Source organism: Coturnix japonica, chromosome 12 (genome assembly GCF_054131305.1).
Source record: "Coturnix japonica strain WE chromosome 12, WE-NBRP24, whole genome shotgun sequence".
In the NCBI taxonomy this organism is placed as follows: domain Eukaryota; kingdom Metazoa; phylum Chordata; class Aves; order Galliformes; family Phasianidae; genus Coturnix; species Coturnix japonica.
Genome location: NC_140674.1, coordinates 9,267,867 through 9,280,921, shown reverse-complemented (window position 1 = coordinate 9,280,921; position 13,055 = coordinate 9,267,867). Strand labels below are relative to the sequence as shown.

The 13,055-nt window shown below is 39.1% G+C and overlaps 1 protein-coding gene across 1 annotated transcript in view; it reads left to right on the top strand.

The window, feature by feature from the left end:
- The window catches only part of COL4A4 (collagen type IV alpha 4 chain), a 62,244-nt gene extending 49,858 nt beyond the window's left edge, over positions 1 to 12,386 (top strand). Inside the window, exons 38-47 of the mRNA XM_085512876.1 lie at positions 343 to 414; positions 1,177 to 1,305; positions 2,540 to 2,647; positions 3,350 to 3,505; positions 4,176 to 4,274; positions 5,142 to 5,273; positions 7,112 to 7,228; positions 8,115 to 8,303; positions 9,849 to 10,135; positions 10,987 to 12,386. Of these exons, the coding sequence (XP_085369002.1) occupies positions 343 to 414; positions 1,177 to 1,305; positions 2,540 to 2,647; positions 3,350 to 3,505; positions 4,176 to 4,274; positions 5,142 to 5,273; positions 7,112 to 7,228; positions 8,115 to 8,303; positions 9,849 to 10,135; positions 10,987 to 11,250 (1,553 nt within the window). The 3' untranslated portion in view covers positions 11,251 to 12,386. The remainder of the gene's footprint in view (positions 1 to 342; positions 415 to 1,176; positions 1,306 to 2,539; positions 2,648 to 3,349; positions 3,506 to 4,175; positions 4,275 to 5,141; positions 5,274 to 7,111; positions 7,229 to 8,114; positions 8,304 to 9,848; positions 10,136 to 10,986) is intronic.
- Positions 12,387 to 13,055: the final 669 nt, after the last annotated feature.

The following is a 13,055-nucleotide window of genomic DNA, read 5'->3' as shown; positions in this document are numbered from 1 at the left end:
TGAACTATTTAATCACAGGTAGCAGTAGTACTCTAGTGACAATGAGATTCAGTATAGAGTGAATTAGCTCACACTGAGTTTCATGCTGCTAGCTGCAGTATAGAAATAGGATAAAAGTGTATGTTTTCTGATTGCTTTGATATGAAACTATTATGAGTACTATTTTCAGGTTTTTCACTCTTTCCTTTCAATGATGACTGCACTGAGGTGAGATGTGATCTCTTCACTTGCCAGTAGGAATCAAACTTGGGAAATGCCCTGCTTTGGTCCAGAACATGTCAACAACAAATACATAACTTTTAATTGCTGTGGTACCCTCTCATTCCTACAACACCTCTTTAGGTCTTCCTGGACTGCCTGGACTGGATGGCTTGGATGGACTAAAAGGTCAAAAAGGTTCTGCAGGATCTCCAGGTAAAGAATGGAAACAGCCACATAGAACAGAAAATACATTCTTATGTAACTGAACATATGAGAGATGATGCACATCTTTTTGACATTTGCCTTCCCCAGAAGTAATCATTAAGGGTCAAGAACTTGCAAAAAGAATGAAGTGTGCCTAACGACACACCTGCAGTCATTTGTGAGGGAAACATTACAACTTGCATTACTCAGATTTTTGGAAGTTTTCAAAGTCATTTATAAGATAAAAGTGTTCAGTGCAGATGACTCCAAGTAGAGCCAAAATTTGCAGATTTTTTTTTAAGATATAGAAAGTAAACTAGCAAAATAATGAGACTTACAAAATTGCAGCCCCATTGAAGTCAGTGGGAGTTACAGCAAGAACCTCAGAGGAACCAAGATTTCACACATGTTGCTCTATTAAAAAAAAAAAAAAAAAAAGATGAGAAGATGGTTACCACCTATCTAAAGATTACAGCCTTATACTGAGAGAAAACTAAAATTTAGGACTCTTTAACCTATTTATATTTCAAATTATAGGTAATAATGATGCTATATAAAATAAATCCTGAAGAAGAGCCATAAAGCAAATATTACTTTATTTGAAATAGATGAACAAGATTCAACAAAACTTGAGCTTGGCCAAGAGAAAACCAGAAAAACAGTGCTAGGAAACCCTTGCAAAGAGGAACATCTGCAGCTGGTGTTTTTGTTCTGCACATCTGTATTTGTAGTCACCATAGGCTTTACATACATAACTCTTTTCCTATAAAGGTCAAAGTGAAACAGGGAGCCCAGGATACTCAGGGGAGCCTGGACCGAAAGGAGAGAGAGGTGAACCTGGATGGCCTGGTATTTCCATTCCAGGCACCCCTGGAGAAAGGGGATTCCCAGGATTCCCAGGTAAGGAAAGGTTTTCTCCTCAGTGGTGCTCTGAAGAACTGAAATGAAACTCATACAAGCTCTTCCCCTGGTAGTATGAAGATGAATACATGCAAAGAGATTCTCTCACTAAAATAATTCCTATTAAGGGCATTTCTATTACAGGAGAGGAAAGAATGAGAGCAGAAAATGATTGACTTGGACAGACTCAGGAAACTGCTAGGTGGAGCTGCCTCTTGGGGAAAAATAAAGTACCTAAAGAAAGAGTGCAGTACAGCTGGTAGTCAGAGGAACATAGTAAAGCTACTATTCCAATGTAAATGCAAGATGGAACTGTATCACAAGACTGCTATGAGCATTCAGAGAGGTTGGTGATGCAGGAATTGCATGGAAATAAGAAAAAAAAGTGCAAAAGACACATTCAGAACCCAGCTGGACACAGTTGGTCAGTTTTCTCAATTCAATCTGTTTGTGAACAGAATGGTTGAGAAAAAAGAGACAAGTTTCATTCTAAGATATGTAACATTGCTTGCCATGAAACAGTCAGGGCCTCCCATAGCATAAATGTGTCCAGCTCTGACAATTTAAGAACTCACTAAAGAGTAAAAGGAAGGGTGGAGTCAAAATGCAAGATAGAAGAAATCAGATTATTACCTAGAAAAGGTAAGGCAGCAGAGTACAACACATGCAGATCATCTGCTAGGTTTCAGAAGTGTTATGCAGAGGATGGTAACAAATAACTTTTCCTGCCTGTTGCATATAAGGGCACTGATGTCTTAGTTTGCAAAAATTCAGACTACAAACACAAAAAATAGATTTATGTCCAGCAAGTTTATCTTGTTCACTAAGAGTTTTAGAAAAAAGCTGAACTCATTTTTGTTAGGTACAATCTGGGACTGCTTATCCTTCTCCTAGACAGAGTGATTTTGTAATCCTCCATTGTATTACATTTTTATCATTTCTTTGACCGTTAGAACTCTAGAGCAGAAGTTTATTTATGGCAGCATGCCCATATATAACGGTGTGCTCTTTAGTTAAGTAGATTAAATAGAAAGCGTTAAATTTCGAGGAGATAAAACATTTTCAGTGACACAAAATGTCTTCTCAGCCACAGGTATATTCAATACACAAGTGAGAGCATACACAACCTCTATGTCCATTATATCACATATCATCATTTTTTTGGTTATTGACTTATCTCTGTAATCTGAAAAGGAACCCTCACTATTCTGATTGTTTTAATACGATCCTGTAGGTAGAAGAGGACCTGTTGGACCCATTGGACCTAGGGGACCATCTCCCAGTAGCGCTCCTCCTGGACTTCCAGGTGATCAAGGACCACCTGGTTTAGATGGCATCAGAGGTACTTAAAACCAACAATTTCATATTTATTCATGTAAAAAGCCCCTTAGTCCATTAGGAGTCACTGATTTTCTGCCTGTAGATAAACATATAAAAGCACATGAGGAACAAAGAAACTAATTAGTGCTTCAGTGAATAAACAGGGGTGAACACGGGATAGACCCCCTCAGAGCAAGAATAATACAGATCTCCACATTCAGTTTTCTGGTGTGTTTTTGTAACTCTATAGAAGTTCTATTGCTACAGCATATCTCGATTTCCACAGAAGCAAGCCAGTATGATTACTGGCATCATTTTCTAGGAAAAAGCATAAAAGATAGTGTGCATAGGGCTGCCATACATTGTGAAAAACTTTACGACCTAAATCCAGCCTCAGAAAAGGTGAAACTGGCAACTCATTTGCAAGAACTTATACAGACCTCACTTCTTCTTCCTATAGACCCTGTCCTCAAGTAGTGCTTTTTTCAGTTCTTCTGACCCATCCGGTTTGGGGAGCTATTTGTATTACATTTTCTTTACAATGCCTTGGAGAAAGACCAATGCTAATATTTGCAAAAATACACAACGATTATCCTATGTTACAGTGGAGGGAAAAATAAATAAATAAATAAACCAACAAAAACGTAGATAACACTGGAACATATCTATTTTAAATGTTTGTGCTTTGTGTATTTAAGAATTTATTTTTTACGTTTCACTGAAGGTCAGCCTGGGAATCCTGGTCCTCCTGGAGAGACTGTCTTTGTGCGAGGAGATCCAGGTGACATTGGTATTCAAGGGGCACCAGGCATTCCTGGGCACCGAGGGCTACAAGGAGCCAGAGGTCTTCCAGGAAATCAAGGAAGAGAAGGTCCAAAGGGTATGATCTGAGATGTTTTTAACTAGCAGGTGCATTTATACCCAGTTCTGCTCAACTGAGCCTTCTGTACATAAAGCCTTGGGATTGCCATTGGAGAGTCTGCTGTAGACAGATGGCAAGGGTATACTGGAAATTTCTTAGTTCCACCCTTTTACCTACAGATAAGATAGAGCTGCAAAAGAAGGTCAGAATAGCCAGATTAATGTGAATAATTTCCAGCAGCATTCTGAAAGACTCTCCTACCAACCTGTGATTCTGAACTAAAACTTGAGTCTCCAAGACAAAGCAAGCCTTGTCTTTGTCTATAGGGATCTAGAGAAACCGTGGAAGCTGCAAATGTGTTTGAACTGGGTGTCTCCCAGCTTTTCCATAGCAGTAATTTGGGCCTCTCAACAGATTCCTTAAGAGGTCAAGAGAATGGTTCTAAATACTCTGCTTCCTCCATGCAAATGAGCCCTACTTACACAAATTCCTTCCAATCTCCTCTAAAACAAAAGTCAAACTTCAGTTCACTTCAAGACTAGGGAGATAAAGGGTGCATTACTATTTGCAAGACAACAGAGTTGAGCTGTCTCAAGCATTTTTTGTTACTCAAGCAGCCAGACATCATCTTATTTATGTGTTCACCTTGGAATGCAACTACACATCTGCACAACTGTTTTCTTTACAGGTCCAATGGGAATCCATGGCTCACAGGGTCCACCTGGTGCTGTAGGACAACCAGGAGACCAAGGTCCTCCAGGAAAACCGGGTCCTAGAGGTCCTACAGGTACTTACGAACTTGTTCCTTGTTGGCACTCAATTGTAACTGTGATCTTTGTATTCATACATAAAACAATCTCCCTAATTTTTACTTGTATATAAACAACTTAAGTGAACTCAAAAAAATCTAAGTTATTTCTCACTTGAGCAATGTAAAGACTTCTGAATTATGTATTTGTTACTTCATACAAGTGATTTCAGTTCTCATCCCATTCTTTGTTTTGAGCTGTGTAAAGATTTCTGAATGATGTATTTGTCACCTCATATAAGTGATTTCAATTCTCATTCCATTCTTTACTCTATTTGCATGTCTGAAATCTGCATTCCATTTTTTACGACCTTCAGGGTTCATAGGTAAGTTGATAACTATTGGTTATTGTTCATAAGGATTTCCTTCTGTATAGGTGTATTACATGCTTATAAGAAGGTATTTTTGGCCTGGCTGCTAGGAATAGTAGGTAATGCCACAACAACATAATGCTAATAGATTTTTCACATAAACAGCTTGTGCTTCCAAGTATATCACAGTAATACTACACTGAGAAGAAGCCTCATGCCATGATGTCAGTTAGACATGTAAAATACCTTTTCTTCAAATTACTTAACGCATTTTTTGTTTGTTTGTTTTTTGTTTTTTTTGTGTGTGTTTTTTTTTTTTTTTTTTGGAGGGGGTATGTCACACTAGATAATTTCTAACCAGAATCTTTAATCCTACGCTGAATTAGTACAAACAGAAACTGAGTTCTTAATCTGTCTAAAACAACACAACTCTGATTTTGTTCCAAAATACCAGGAGCTATACCCTTTTTGTTGTTGCTGTTCTTGACATTTTAATGTCATTTAATCTAATTTACTTTCATATTGCATGCAACAGGTGATCCTGGTGAACCAGGAAAAACAGATGACTCGTGTCCTACAATCCCAGGGCCTCCTGGGGAAGCAGGGCATAGAGGAGATGATGGTTCTATAGGATTACCAGGGCCAATAGGTCACCCTGGACCCCAAGGTAAGCTTGTGTTTTGAAATCTGAAATGCCTGCTTTCAGCTGTTTAGACAAGGAATCACAAAGGGTTACAGCACCTTCTCTACCTTTTACCCTTCAAACAATGGTCTGCAGAAAAAGGCAGCGTGTTGTTTAATGCTGAGGATGATAGATAGTAAGGCTAAACCAGGCTACTTGAGTCTGCCTACACTACAGTCCTCTTTTCCTAGGCCAAGGAAGGCAAAATTATCATGAGCTGCTGAGAACAAGAAATTCTTCTGATGGTATTTTCCCCTTTACCAACAAATAAAAAGAAATGCCTCGAATCCCCACTACCATTTAATTTTAACTGGTGATTTGGCTGAGTCAGGTTGTATTCAGAAGATGTTAAACACATCTTCACATTTTAGCAAAACACAGATTCACAAAGCCATGCTATGCTAACCAAAGTCCAAAAAAAATGTACTAGCGATTCCAACAGTTTCCATCTTCACAGAAAAACTGTAGCAAAGCTGTATGGTGTCTTCAGTTTAGGTTGTATCTAAAGGTAGCATCTTCAGTTTAGGTAGTGGAGTCTCTCCTTCAGTTTGGGACATTTCTTACTTGGGCAAGTTTGTTGTGGTAACTGCCCTGAACATCCAGTGTCTCCAAAGGAAAAAAATAATCTGTCTTGTGCTCCCAATAGATTCCCTGCAGGGGTCACTGCTCTCATGAAAGCGAGCATAAGGCAATTTTCAGTGAACTGTATCATTTTATACAGCTTAGTTGATTTGCCAACCCAGAGGTGTTTCTAAACTGAATTGCTGTTTTCATTCTATATATCCTTAAAACAGCTTCTGTAGAATCAGACAGTGCAGTGATACATACTTGCACTGTTGGGATTTTTTTTTTGTTTGTTTGTTTTACAAAGACCACTTAGTAATGCTTTTTCTTTCATTAACACAGCAGAATCCCAAACATCCCTGCTGAGAAAGCTGTATAGATCAGAAATAGAGGTTTTACTGGCAGAATCAGTGCATACTGCTAAAACTTCCATGTACTTGAACCTTGGCAAAACAGAAATTGCAAAGCTGTTCAATTGTTTCCAGTTTTCATAACGAAAAGGTAACATGGGGAACGATTGAATGCTGTAAAGCAGCCTCAAAAACCAGTCTGCAGGTTAAATAGTATAGTTTGCAAGGAATAAAGCATGCACCATTAATTATAACCAACTGTTGTGCTAGAGAAAGTTGTTTTTCATGGAAATTGGAAAAGCACTGCCAAGTACAACAATATCTGACAAGTTCAGATTGCATTTACAGTAGTCAGAGGAGTATTGTTACCTGTGCCCTATATCTATTAATGCTTGACCGTGCTTTACTGTCTGCTTATGTGTACGAGTGTGTTTGTATTTGAGAAATATAAAAATGCCTTTGCTCTTCCCCACTGGATGTAATCCAGTTCAGCTGTCTCTCTCTTTTGTATTAATACTTGAATACATACATTGCTTCACAGGAAGTTCAGTATGTTTAAAGGCTTTGTTGAATCAAGTACTAAAAGATGAAGGCCTTCCATAGTATAACACATTACACAGTAGAAATACTAATGGCAATTCAGGAAGAGACTTGTCATAGTAGTGTTTGTCACTGGTTCTATTTCAACTGTATATCATACAAATTCCATAGAGAGAATATAAAACCTTATCAGCAAAGTTGTAAAAAGAATTCCCAGCAGAAAGCATTTCTGCACCTCTCTGTTCCTTAGGTGTTGTTCCTTGGTGGCATCATTTCTGCAGACCTTTTGCATACTGTGTACGTTTGGTCAATGTAGTAACATTAAAAGGAGTTACATTAAGGGAGAGTGCATACTTTGCATTTGTCTAGGAAGGAAAGGTGAAGAAGGGTCATGCGGCCTGCCAGGTCAAGATGGCTTACCAGGAGCACCTGGACCACCAGGCGACCAAGGGCATGTGGGAGAGCAAGGATACACTGGACCACAAGGTAAGAATGGTTTCTTTTTCTTGTCTGTTTACTACTGTGGAATGGGATAAGCAGATACTGCAACAACATTTTGAAAATAACTTCAATAACTCTTGAATAGTGTGGCTCCAACTTCTAAAGACTCAGCAGGAGCTGCAGCTCAAGTAGCATTGGATTTCCTATCCATGCTATTGCTGCAGCTATCCAGTCACATGACTTTTGGGGGGGAAATGTTGGGATGCACAGAGTAAATTCTCCTTACACTCCCCTCGTTCACAGACGGATGCATCCACCTCTAATCCAAGAAACCATGACAATTCTTTTTGCCTCAGTTCAAGCACTGATAGTGACATTTCTGGCTCTCACCATAACAAGAAATGCCTCTTGTAAGAAAATTTATCTCTGCATCTATGATCAATCAGGCAATAAACCACACATACTTAAACGTCATTTTTCTATAGGTATGAAACTCTGAGTCAGGGCTACTCGTGCAATTGTCCAGATAATTGAAATTCTATTCCAGCTGTTTAATAAATCACCAGTTTAACACGTGAGGAAAATGCATCGACTGTTACTGTGGGGATTTAAATTCAGTCCAGACAAAGTAATCCACATGACCAAGTCTGGAAGATCATTGACCACCTCAGATCATTTCTTCATAGGCAAATATCCATGCAGCACAGGACAGAGGCACAGTAGAAAAGCCATTCTGTACAATTTAGTCTCTTTCTCTCTGATAACAAGGATAACATCAGTCTACCAGTGTCTCTATTGACCATGACAACCTCTGAAGTTTGTATTAGATTCAGCCCTTGTTGAACACTAAAATACAGCAAAGAGAAACTTTCCCACTAGCTACATGTTCTGCAAGCAAATTCACTTTATCTTTTCTTCTGTGTACAAAAAGGTCCACCTGGCCAGACTGGAATCCCAGGACCACCAGGGCCCCATATTAGATCTTCAAGTGGATTCTTGCTTGTCCTTCATAGCCAGTCAGACAGAGAACCACTTTGTCCACAGGGGATGCCAAAATTATGGACTGGCTATAGCCTGCTGTACCTGGAAGGGCAAGAGAAAGCTCATAATCAAGATCTTGGTATGTATTGTAGCATATGATAATTTCTCTCTGGATAAGGCCTAGGATGGTGTGATCTATACAGTGAGACATAACTCAGCACAATAAAAAAATCAATTACTTATTTTCTGCAACACTAAGCCATCCAAAACTAGTAGTGGTTTGCTTCACCTGTCCAGGCTGACCATCTGGGGCTGACTCTGGGCTTACTAGAGAGATTCTCTTAGATCAGGGGCAGCTTGGGAAAAATAGCTGCTTAGGTTAGATGGTTACAGTTGGACAGCACAAATAAACTTTACAAATAAAATTATGCATCATATACAGCAGAATTTTGAGCTCGAGTCTAATTTTTTATCCACTTGTTTTCCAAAAGAAACAAATACCGCCCGATGGCAGTTATTTCTGGAGTTTTGAGATGTTTCTTCTGCATAAACAATTTGGACTAGAGTTAACTGTCTAAATGAACCTAAAAAACCGATTGGCTGTAGTTCACATAGAAGTAATTTTCTAAACTATCGTACTCTTCTTCTGCAAGAGGCAAAGGAATCTGCTGGGAGGAAGAGTCATCCTTACTGCCTGAACAAAACAATACTTAAGAGTTAAAAGAATGTTTGTTTTGTTTTTTTTAACTACAGCAGTGCCACTTCGAAACGTTTTCACTGTTATGTGTTTGGCATTCCCTAGGATAACCACAGTTGGTAATAAAAAGTCTTCTAAAAACAGTGAGAACATGATCCAAATAAAATAAAGTCCCTGTTCCCTGCAACCAGCAGGTTCTTTTTCTCAGGCATTTTTCATACAGAGGCTACTCCAGATGGTGTATTATTACTGGTATGGAATATTATGAGTGGTCAACAAAATTGGCTTCTGTATAGAAACATCAATTCTGTTAAAAAAAAAAAAAAAAAAAAAAAAAAAACATTAGGATTTGTGGGCATTAGAGAAATAATACCTTGTGCAAAGTTCAAGGCACAAGAGAACCTCAGTGTTAACTAGATTGGTCATCACAAAACTCTTCTTAATTGAATTCTAGGAGAATTTCGCTTTGAGAGTCTGTGAAACTTTTTTGGAATGAAGTAGAACAACTGCTGAGATTTCAGCTTAATGCCCTGGCAGCAAAGGTCTGCCATACTTCACAAACATTTTCTATTTATCAGAAATGGCCTCTTTTTTTTCCCCAACTGCTTCTAATAAGTTCTTAAACAACCGATCTCCCTCAAGCCAGCCACCACCTCCTGCCCAATTTATTTTTCACTGTTGGTGCACCTACAAGATTTGTTTTACCTGTTTCCCATAGTAACAAACTGCAGCATGTCTTTAATGGTGAACTGCAATACTACTCAATGTTACTGAAGAAATGAAAGTACTGATTGGTCAAACATAGTTTGTTTACAGTACAACTAATAGGTTATGCAGGAGGCGTGGGAGGTTTAAAATACCTGAATGACATAACCCCTGTAAGACCTGCAGCAACACTGGCCAGAAGACTATTATCAACATACTAAAAAGAAGTGATGAAGTTTTCAATGTTTTCATCCTCATTATTTTCATTCTTATTATTTTCAGGTCTGGCTGGCTCTTGTCTTCCTGTATTTAATACCATGCCCTTTGCTTACTGTAACATCAACCAAGTTTGTTATTATGCCAGCCGAAATGATAAGTCCTACTGGTTGTCAAGTGCCGCTCCCTTACCTATGACACCCCTCTCCGAAGAAGAAATACAACCATATATAAGCAGATGTGCCGTATGTGAGGCCCCAGCCCAAGCAGTAGCAGTTCACAGCCAAGATCAGTCAATTCCTCCCTGCCCAATGAACTGGAGAAGTCTTTGGATAGGATACTCTTTTCTGATGGTAAGTTTCTGGGCACGTGATTTCTTTCATACAGCTTTTATGTTCTAAAGATTCAAACATTTCAGCTCTGAAGGAAAAGCAAGCTAAGAAATATCCAGCAAAGAGTACCAGGGAAAATTCACAAATGATCTTCACAAAATGAGGGTCAGTTTCAAAACCTGTCTGTAGCTATATATATTATGCTAAAAGTCATAGCCCTGAGCTCTAAATTTCTTAAAATTGCCAAGATTTTTATGTGCTTGTCCCATAAACAATGAGATTTTCATGTACAAAGACACCTCTCAGGACAGTGTAGCAATAGGGCAGGGAATATTGGTTTTAAACTAAAAAAAGGTAGACTTAGATTAGATACATGGAAGAAACTCCTTACTCAGAGTGTGGTGAGACACCAGAACAGGCTGCCCTGTGGAACTGTGGATGCACCATTGTACAGTGACAATAATGAAAAGATGGTAGTAAATACCCCAAAAGTAATTTACAGGAAAAACTCACCTGTATGGAAGCCTTTGGTCTGCTGGGAAATGCTGAGGCAATCTCCATCAAGGAGCGACCTCCAAGAGATGCTGCCTTAGAGGTGGTCAGCCCTTAAATGAGGACTAGAGGAGGTGGAGTGGAGCTCCAGCCCTTCCGGGAGCACAGCTAAATTACTCTCACCTGTACTCCCACAGCTGACCAACACTTGCCTCAGCTGATTAATCAGCGGTTCAGGCTGTGATTACCAATACCATACAGTCATCCCAGGAAATGTCCAAAGGCCAGGCTTTTGAACAAAGAAGGCAGTTAAAGGAAAATTAACATCATTTACATATTTTTCCCACTCAGTTAACAAGTTCTTTCATTGTTCCTTCTAGCACACTGGATCTGGTGATCAGGGAGGTGGGCAGTCCCTTATGTCACCAGGAAGCTGCTTAGAAGACTTCAGATCAGCGCCGTTCATTGAATGCCAGGGTCAGCGTGGAACTTGTCAGTTTTTTGCTAACGAATACAGCTTCTGGCTAACAACAGTGATGCCTGACTTGCAGTTTGCATCAGCCCCCTTGTCAGGAACTCTTAAAGAAGGACAGGAGCAGAGGAAAAAAATCAGTAGATGTCAGGTATGCCTGAAGCACGATTAACAAGTGAAATGAATTAATAGCTAGAGCGAGACAAAAAACATGCTAATGACTTAAACAGTATTTAATATGTAAATATATTTTGAAGTGTATGACTCTTTTTGCTGGAATGGATATATCAGGTAGAAATTTCATCCAGCTGTGAACACATATCTACAGGTAATAAAACGCAGTGTAAACTACTAGAGTCACTACCATAATGCACAGTTAACAAGTTGAACTTGCAGGGTTAAATTTAGTCTGAAATACCAAGAACACAATACATGATTATACAGGCCAGTGGATTTCCTGTTAAAAGTGGCATTCAGAACAGAATATGACATATTATAAAGAACTGTCTCTTAAATGTATATAGGTACAGATATGCAAACACCCAAATGTCCTAGAGTCCCAAGCCAAAAGAAAGTGTCCTGTGCTGTTTTCTGAGGGAAAGGGAAAACATAACTGCTAAAAACACATGATTACACATAATAAAAGCAACAAAGATCAAAGTCTTTTACTGCTGCTGTACCTAACAAAACTGTGAAAGAACTTAATTGAGATTTCATAAGTAAGAATAAGTTGCAAATCCATTTGACAGATTATGTAAGAAAATAAAATTAGATGAGATAATGAAGCCTTAAAAAGCTGTATTTATATTAGTGATGAATTTCAAGAGAAGAGGTAAGTAAAATTATTGAGCTCGAATCCAAGTAGCAGGAGAAAACAAAGCAATTTTTAATAGTAACTGAAAGGAAGTTGTAGCATGCTGATGAACTTCTAAGTGAGGAATATAAGAAGCATTTGTGAAATGTTATTAACCATTGTCAGGGTTATTACTGTTTTTGGAATCACACCACAGGAAGATTCATCACCTTTCAGAGTATTGTAGAACAGCTCTATCGAGATACACTTTTTATTACTGAAAGCATCGAATATGAAAAATGTTATAAGCTTAAGCGCTGATCACTTTCTGGGGGAAAAAAAGCATCTATTCCTTTTTCATTCAGCTATAAAACCAGAAAAATGCATGTTTAAAATCTGATGAAACTACTGAAAAGCCACTGATGGCATATGGAGAACTCCTCTTGTCCAGAAGGACCACTAATGCTCCTTTTACCACTTACTAGGGAGGAATAAAACATTTTTCCAGCTCTTAATTTCAGCGTGTTCACTAAGAGAACCCAAGCAGAAGGATTTTCAGACTGAGATGCAAATCCAGTTCAAGGATAACTCCCCCTAAAGCTATCACAATCATCTGATCGGCCAGCTTACAGTGTGGATACACAAAGTCAAAAGGCAGGAAAAAAGCAGTCCAGCCTCAGCCAGAGGAAAGTGAAGCAGTCAGAGTAACTCTGTTCAAGTGTAAAAACACCAGATTGCAGCTCTTTCTGACAAAACCACCCAAGCCACCCAGATCAATCTGCTCTGCTGACATGGTTGTCTCCTACACTCTCACCCAGGAAACAGGGTCATTTTGGGACACATCCCTGAACCCACCTGTCATGGGAGGCATTTCCCTTTGGGATCCTGTCTTCTCATTGGCACAGAACCCTCAGTTCACTGCTCAGTGACTGTAGCTGCGCGTTCTTCCCTTCAAATATGGCATATCACTTTGTTTGTATGTTTGTTTTTAGAGAAGGGACTGATTTTTCAGATGTTATCTTTCCCTGCTTCAGCTGGCATCCCACACACACAATACCAGCCTGCTGGTTGAGAGTGTTCCAGTAGCTCAATAACTTTCTTGTGCTGAGAGGCCAAACTAAACACAGCATTTAAAGCGCAGTCTCACCACTGCTGCACACACATGAGAACAATCCTCTCCCTGC